We start from the raw sequence: 8,059 nt of genomic DNA on the forward strand, positions 1-8,059 counted from the left end.
TTTTTGCGGTCTCATTCGAAGAACCGCCCCATTTAGGCGCCTCTTACATATACGACAAGCAAGGGGTACTGGGGACCTATTCTGACCCGGATCAGTTAATAAATTAAATCTAAAGATATTGCTTTCAATGAAGAGAAAGTATGATTGATGTAAAATTAAGGATATATAATCTTAACAGCCTGGCTTAAATAGGGATCTCGAGATTGGAAATAAATCTAGACCACGTGATCGGTTGGTTGTTTATTTCTGTAATATCGATTGTAATTGTGAACGAATCTATCATTCCCGGGATCATTCGTGCGCATAGCATTATACACAGATGCATTTACCTGTTTACCTTCAACTGTGACAACTTCCGACAAGACCGTGAATTTCATGCAGAATTAAGCAAAAACGCCGAGAAACTGGATTAAGGCCTACAAATTACATGTATGTATATTATATGTTGGTTGGTTGCATATTGCGGGACGTTCGAAAAATTTGTTACTCCGCTGCACAATTTAGGCCAATGCTCGGCGCTTATGACCTTTGAGCAGGTAGGGATCTTTATCGTGCCACACCTGTTGTTACACAGGACCTCGGTTTTTGTGGGCTCATCCGAAGGACCGCCCCATTTAGTCGCCTCTTACGACAAGCAAGGGGCTATTGAGGGCCTATTTTAACCCGGATCCCCACGTTATAAGTATGTAAATTATGTGTGATAATTTCATATTTAATGTCTTCTATAGTAGATATACGTAAGGACAGGTCCACGATGTAAATGTATAATAATTAATTGTGCGCTCCCGTATACATGTAAATGAAGAATGCTATCAATATAATTATAGATATAAATTCTTTTTAAGTCGTAATATTCAAGTAATTATGAAATAGAGTTAGAATTAATTGTAATCTAGAGGTAATCGTAACATCTCTCTTGTACCCGCATTGTTTTTCATTGAACTTTAAATTTATGGATAATTCTGCTATTCTCATCAATTGATATAACCTAGTTACTTAAGCAATAAGTTCAATCAATTGAATCTATTGGACTTTGATTTGTTTCAATGATATTTCTTATTTACAAAACAACTTCATCGATAGGCTACGGAATTTCACATATTGTACACCAAGAGTGAGGATTTTGTTATACAACTTCCCTGAATTGCTTTATATTGTACAATATCTTATCTATAGGTAGGATCCCATTAGAAATAATACTTTGTTATATAACTCATAATAAGGGCTAGACAGAACCATAAGTGTTACAGTTCACATTAGTTACCAGCTGTATCTACGCGGGAAAAAAACCCCAACAAAACGTCTCGTGAAATAAAACTGATATACAGTATACATGTTTTACTTAAGTATATAATTATTATTAAAATGTAAATAACAGCTTTCTCAAAAGTGCAAAAAATATTTATGAATTATGTGTTCAATACAAAACATCACGGGGGAATTATATTGTCAGACAACTTCTGAATACAAACGATCAGGATAAATAATATGATTCTATTACTGTCATAAACTTCTAACATACTTCGATTTTTTTATGAGAACTATACTTCATTGATTAATTTTAATATTACTAGTAATGATGACAATGATTAAAGGACGGACAATTATGGTGTATTTTCAGACAATGACATGCGAGGGAAGTTCGTGTTGTTCCTGTTGTTCGAGATGTCACAGAAAATGGGAATCTTTGATAGAGAATGCATTCGGCAGGCTCGGTTCTTTCATTGCATCATATCCCGTGAAAATAATGACCGTGTGTATTGTTGTCAACTTGCTTCTGACCATTGGAATCATGAATATAGAAATGGAAAATGATGTAGAAACACTCTATACTCCGATGGATAGTCAAGCAATAAAAGACCGGTCTGTATTACGAGACCTATACGGAGATTCCACGAACAGTAGTTTTCGTTCTTACCAACTTTCAGACTTTGGACTGTATGGCGATGTAATGATTCTCTCTAAAAATAAGACTACAATAATGAGCCAAGCCTATGTTGATGAAATAAACAACATCAACACTATAATCAGAAACACTATAATTGTTAGCGATTCCTCTGGACAAACCTATACTTATGATGATCTGAGTGCAGGTTCGAATCCTAACGAAGGAATCGCTAGTGCTGTTGTACTATTGAATACATTTCAAGACAATTTCATAATCCCTAATATAACCTACCCAGTTTATGGGGAATATATCTTGTCGCCCTTTCTTGCGCAGGCAGTTTCTGCTAGCGGAATGTTAAATTCTGCAATTGGGGTAAAATTGCAGTACTATCTTCGACAAAGTGATACACGTGCAGCGGAACTTTCAAAGAAATGGGAAAAGGCATTTGTTACCAAAATGGAGAACCTGCAAATAAATCTGACAGATATTGCCTACACATCCTCAGATTCCCTCGGAACAGAATTGGACAAAAACACAAATAGCGACATAAAATTTTTCTCCGTTACGTTTACGCTCATGATGACATACGCATCTATTGCTTCGTTGACCATCAATTGCAATAACGTAGCTAATCGTATGAATTTAGGAATAGCAGGTGTTATTGCCCCCGTGTTGGCCATCGCCTCAGCCTTCGGATTTGTGAGTGCAATTGGAGTGGAGTTCACCAACATCGTTGGTGTAATGCCGTTTTTGGTTGTCGGTATGTTTCTTCATATACACTGTACATCTATGCACATGATGCTGCACAAACATGCAGTACAATGCAATATGTATGCGTAGATTTTCATTTTGTACTATAAGTCATAGCAAATCATGTTCAAAAACATTATGTTTCATTTATAAAATTAATGTTAATTATTCAATAATAATGACCGTAATTTGATTATGATTATGAATTGATAATGATAATTTATAAATATTTCAAACGCATTTTTCAAAGAAAAGGATTACAGATCAATAATAGGGATTTGTTTGGATCTTGATTAGAATAGCTGAGGTTATAATATATTGGATTATATCCCATCTCTGGTACATGTATATACAGGGATCCATGTTTACCCAACTCTCTATTTTGTATTCCTTATATGAGATTGAGATTGTTCGTTATGTTCGACTTTCATAGTGAAAGTGTTGATCGAAAATATTAGTCTGTGGTAGCTGGCCACTATTTTTCAATTCAGTACTAACATGTACCTAGGTCTATAATTATCATGTATAAAAATATCTATGTCATTCTGCCTTCAAGGGTGATATATTGAATAAAATGCAAGATTTACTAAAATTGTGATAGAACTGTTAGATAAATAGATTGAATAAAATTCAATATTTATGAAAATTGTAATAGAGCTTTTAAGCAAATGTTTTTAAATAAAATGTATAGTAAAAATGTGTCAGAATATATTGCATGTTATGCTACTCTATGCTATGCTATATACATCATGGTGCCATGGGTTAAACTTTCATGTTTTACGCGATATATTTCATTGCAAAATACTTTTTTTCGACAAAAATTCCTGAATTCATCCTTGCTCAAATTATTATGATATCTAAAGCATTTATTATAAAACATATGGACATTAATTCTCTTTTTGAAGTTTAAAGTTTTACCAAAAATGGATAATTATGACTACTGGATCTTTGACATCAACCTTTCCCACTTTATTTACCTGTGAAGTCCTTTGTAAGAATGGAATGATGTCATTGAGTGTGATGTTCTTACAGGCATGAAATATGTATTGCTGCTCAGCAAAAATAGGACAATAAGACCACAAACTGAAGACATCTGTGTTTTAAAAAATTTCTATAAATTGACCATAGGTTATTTTATGAAAATTATTTAGAAAAATTGTTATTTTCATTGGTTACATGTATATTGTAAAAAATATAGACGTTGATTCACTTGTCAGTGTGATTGATTACCATTTATTTCTTTATATGTGTTATTTCCTTATGTTTTCTATTTATTTAGCTGTTTATTCATTTTAGAATCTTTTATTTATCTTATTGATATCTTATTTGTAGTACATTTATCTAGGCATTTGTGAATTATCCCAATACTTTCATTTCCATTTAATAGCAATGACATGGTAGTCTAGCGATTAGGGTATTAACTTAGCATCTGGGTAGTCATGGCTTTCTTTTCCAGCAGCCATGTTAAAGCTAAAATATTTTTTAGCACTGATAGTAATTGTTCCGTTCCCAAACGGCCAGTATTAAAAGCGAAAAATAATGGATCTTTCAGATAAAGGTCCCGTGTCATGGTAGCTGGGTGTTCACACGATAACAAACCATCACTTCCATGAACCTGGGGCCGATATTCATTGATCAAAATCAGTGTCGCTTACAGCTTGTGACCCCCCCCCCCCTACATTCTTGAATGATACTTTAAAACAATCATCATTAACAATTGTTCATGTATGCACCGTTTTAAACATTTGATAATAAATTCCAACATTTTATTAATCATTAAAACTAGGCAGAATAAATAGGTAATGAAACAAAGCAAAACATTAATAGTCAACTTGAGAAGCGTAGAGATAGAGCTACCTTGAGAAGCACATTGTGCAACTACATTCCCCACCATTCCTTCACAAAATTAATTTTTGGAAGTGTAAATTCTAAGTGAAGTGTCAATTAAAATGGTATCAATTATTTACCCATGTCTTCAATTTTCACAGGGATTGGTATAGATGATATGTTCATCCTCATGTCCGGAATGGCGGATGCCCCACCTCTGTCTGAAGTATTCATCAAACAAAGAGTGATCTTCATGATGCAGAAGAGCGCAGTTGCCATAACGATTACGTCACTGACAGATTTGCTGGCTTTTGTCGTTGGAGCATCGTCGGTATTCAAAAGTATTCGGAATTTCTGCATTTACACAGGTACAGTCATTCTTTTGTTTATCCGACTTGAATTTCTGTTTGAATTAACTATCATTTAAGCAGTTAAAATTTCCCCGAGAAATTCAGGCCTGATTTTAAGTTGTACACATACAAAATTTGACGATGCTTGAATTTTTTCTTAATAAATTATATTTAACTTGATATCTCATTTCTTTCAGGTGTGTCGGTGTTCTTTTGCTATTTAAATCAACTTTTCTTTTTGTGTCCGGCTATAACGATTAATGAACATAGAACGAAGGGGAGCAAACATTTCTGTTGTTCCTGTAAAACTGTAAGACCGAGAAACCAATACGAAAATAAGTCGAAATGTTTTCTCTTATGTGTTCCTGGATCGCCCCCCGAAACGAGACTTGATGTGGAAAGTCCAATGGAAAAATATCCCAAAAAGTTTATCCTTTTCATTTTAAATCATACTGTCGGAAAATGTTTCGTCATTGTTGTATTCCTCGCTTACCTAAGTTCTTCAATATATGGATGTGTAAATCTTCAACAAGGCCTTCAGCTCTTCAATTTAGTTTCAAAAGATTCCCATTTCTACAAGTATAGTGTGTGGGACGAAAATTATTTCACCACTGAACCAATGATTACGCTTTGTGTGACTTCAGAACAAGAATACCACAGGAGTGAAATACAAAATCTTATAAATTCTGTGTTATCCAAGACAAAATTGAACAGTTACATTGACGACAATTTTGAGATAAATTGGCTTGCAAGTTACAATCAATCTGCACACTATAATGCCGCCACCGAATCAAATTTTGTTAGTGGTCTGAAGGACTTCTTGGCGTCACAGAGTGGACAATCCTTTGAAAACGACATTGTTTTCGATACTTCTAGAAGCAAAGTTCTGTCATCCAAATTTTATGTTAAGGCAAAGAACATGAAAACATCAAGTGAACAAGGGGATTTCATGAAACGTATGAGGGAAATCACGGAAAATACGGCACTTCCCTGTATACTCTATACCCCGGCTTTCGTTTTCTTCGAACAATATGTACAAATCCTGCCTAGCACTCTCCAAACTCTGGGTATTGCAGTTGCTGCAATGCTGGTCGTAACGTTTATATTCATGCCTGATTTGCGAGTCGTTGCCATAGTATGCATCACACTTATCAGCATCTTGTCCGGAATATTGGGTTTTATGTACTACTGGGATCTGACATTGAGCTCAATAACTATGATTCATTTGGTGATGAGTGTAGGGTTTTCTGTCGATTTTAGCGTCCACATTTGTCACGCCTTCGTGTCTGTTGAGGGAAACAGTCGCGACACAATCCTAAAAAACGCTATTGATAGATCCGGTGGCCCTGTTGTGAATGCGGCTTTTTCCACGCTATTGGGGATACTGATGCTTGCATTTTCCAGCAGCTACATTTTTCAATCTTTCGGTATTCTGATGTTTTTGGTAATCGGATTCGGACTGATTCATGCTGCGTTCTTTCTTCCTTTATTACTGTATGCGCTCTTTCCCTGCTTCCATACTATTGACCCTGGAAGGGTAATCGATTCGCCAGTCGATTCTATGTCCCGAAGAGCTTCGTCGGAACTATTTTGGACATCATTTGACAATACGAACGATAAAAAACATAAGGAAACGCCGATCGATAAGCAAAAATCTTCTATCAATGGGGATTTATCGGCATGTCAAACAGTCCCTTCACCAAGATCAAAATCGTCGAGACCTAATAGCCGTTCTAACCACGATGAAAATATTCGACAAGGCGAAGTTAAAGATATCTGTGACGGGTATAAGATGTACCAACCTCACAAAAATCACGCATCTTGAAGCAAAGAAACATATAGCATCTAGATAAATTTTGACTATATTTGGTTGATATACACATAAACGTATAACTGTTGTAGCTCTTTTTATGTATGCTTTTTGTGGTAACTATCTACATTTCATATTGTCATTTTCCACTGGTTGATATTTAAACACGAAGAATTACAGATTGAGAAGATGAACATTGCTTTAGATAGCCAGTAGCATATTTAGCATAGAGATTAGGGAGAAGCGATAACTCATGATCATACTTCAAATTTTGTATAAACTCATATTGCTTGAATGAGATATCTGTAATCAGGTGCACTTGCAGCTTTGTACGTACATTGTGTCTATTCAATTTATCATGAATGTAGACCCTACGCGAAAACTATGATGGGGCAACTAAAGTGCGAAGTATCCCCACCTCTACTTTCATTTCGACCTTAGAGACACTGCATTTTTTATTCAAATCAATATACTGGGGAAATAATATAATGCAATATATTAAAATAAATGGGGTTCCTTACTCCTCCTAGGTACGCGATCCCACCTCTGGTATGTCCAGGGATTGTGTTTTCCCTACTATCAAGTTTTGTATTCTTTATGGGAATGATTTCATTGGTCACTGTTCGAGATCTTCACTTTTCATTGAGTAGAGGTAAGAAGTCTACATATTGTTATGGTGAAATAGTCTTAAACTCCCTTGCCTGTATTCTGAGTATTCGATGACAAATCACACGGGTTATGCATTTTTTCTTTCTTTTTAGTTGTTGAAAAAATTCATATCCCGCATTATGGAAAAACAAACTAAAATAAAATAACGAATATGACATATTTTTTACCCATTTCGTTAATTTGAACGGAACAAATGATACACCCTTTGACCCCGACGACATGATTACGTGAATTGGCGATGCTAAAAAACCGGATCGAACTAGGCCCTAATTTGCAACTACATACAAGATGTATTCATCGTCAAGGATACGAAAAGCAATCTCAATTAAAAACTTAACACCAATATTACCTAGGAAGGGTGCATACGTGTAAGGTAATGGGGTCCCTATTTATATTGTAATGACATGAATGCAAATGAAGTGATGAAAAGGCAAAACATTATTAAGTACAGGAAAGGTCATTGGATGCGAGGAGCTGTTCCAATTTTGTTTTGTTCCTTAAAAGTGCTTAGCGTCACGCTACCTTTTTAATGACTTTCGAAGGTCTGTTTATGGAATGCAGTTAGATAAAAAACAAACAGATAAAAATGTACCATCAGCAATTTTAAGAATGTCGAAACATTTAACCATTCAAAACTTTCTCGTCATGTTGTGTTTCTAGACTGCATCCGGAGCCAAGTAATTCAATCGTGAACATAACCAGTCACGATTTGTTACTTTCTCCTTTTATATATCGGAGTGCAAAACAAAATGATTAAGCACGTTC

General features: G+C 35.1%; 1 protein-coding gene across 1 annotated transcript; it reads left to right on the top strand.

Moving 5' to 3' along the window:
* The first annotated feature begins 275 nt into the window (after window positions 1–275).
* LOC125682244 (patched domain-containing protein 3-like) lies at window positions 276–7,449 on the top strand. The gene is made up of 4 exons (XM_048922716.2): window positions 276–429; window positions 1,622–2,648; window positions 4,627–4,833; window positions 5,013–7,449. Exons 2-4 carry the CDS (start codon window positions 1,625–1,627, stop codon window positions 6,638–6,640), a joined length of 2,859 nt encoding a protein of 952 aa, XP_048778673.2. The 5' UTR covers window positions 276–429; window positions 1,622–1,624; the 3' UTR covers window positions 6,641–7,449.
* The last annotated feature ends 610 nt before the right edge of the window (window positions 7,450–8,059 follow it).

This window comes from Ostrea edulis, chromosome 2 (assembly GCF_947568905.1).
Source record: "Ostrea edulis chromosome 2, xbOstEdul1.1, whole genome shotgun sequence".
In the NCBI taxonomy this organism is placed as follows: Eukaryota; Metazoa; Mollusca; class Bivalvia; order Ostreida; family Ostreidae; genus Ostrea; species Ostrea edulis.

What these genes read in the sequence shown, in the direction of transcription:
- LOC125682244 (XM_048922716.2), top strand. Translation starts at nt 1,625, where the DNA reads ATGACATGCGAGGGAAGTTCGTGTTGTTCCTGTTGTTCGAGATGTCAC. An exon ending in AATGCCGTTTTTGGTTGTCG is followed by an intron (nt 2,649 to 4,626) that starts GTATGTTTCTTC and finishes CAATTTTCACAG; the next exon opens with GGATTGGTATAGATGATATG. An exon ending in GAATTTCTGCATTTACACAG is followed by an intron (nt 4,834 to 5,012) that starts GTACAGTCATTC and finishes CATTTCTTTCAG; the next exon opens with GTGTGTCGGTGTTCTTTTGC.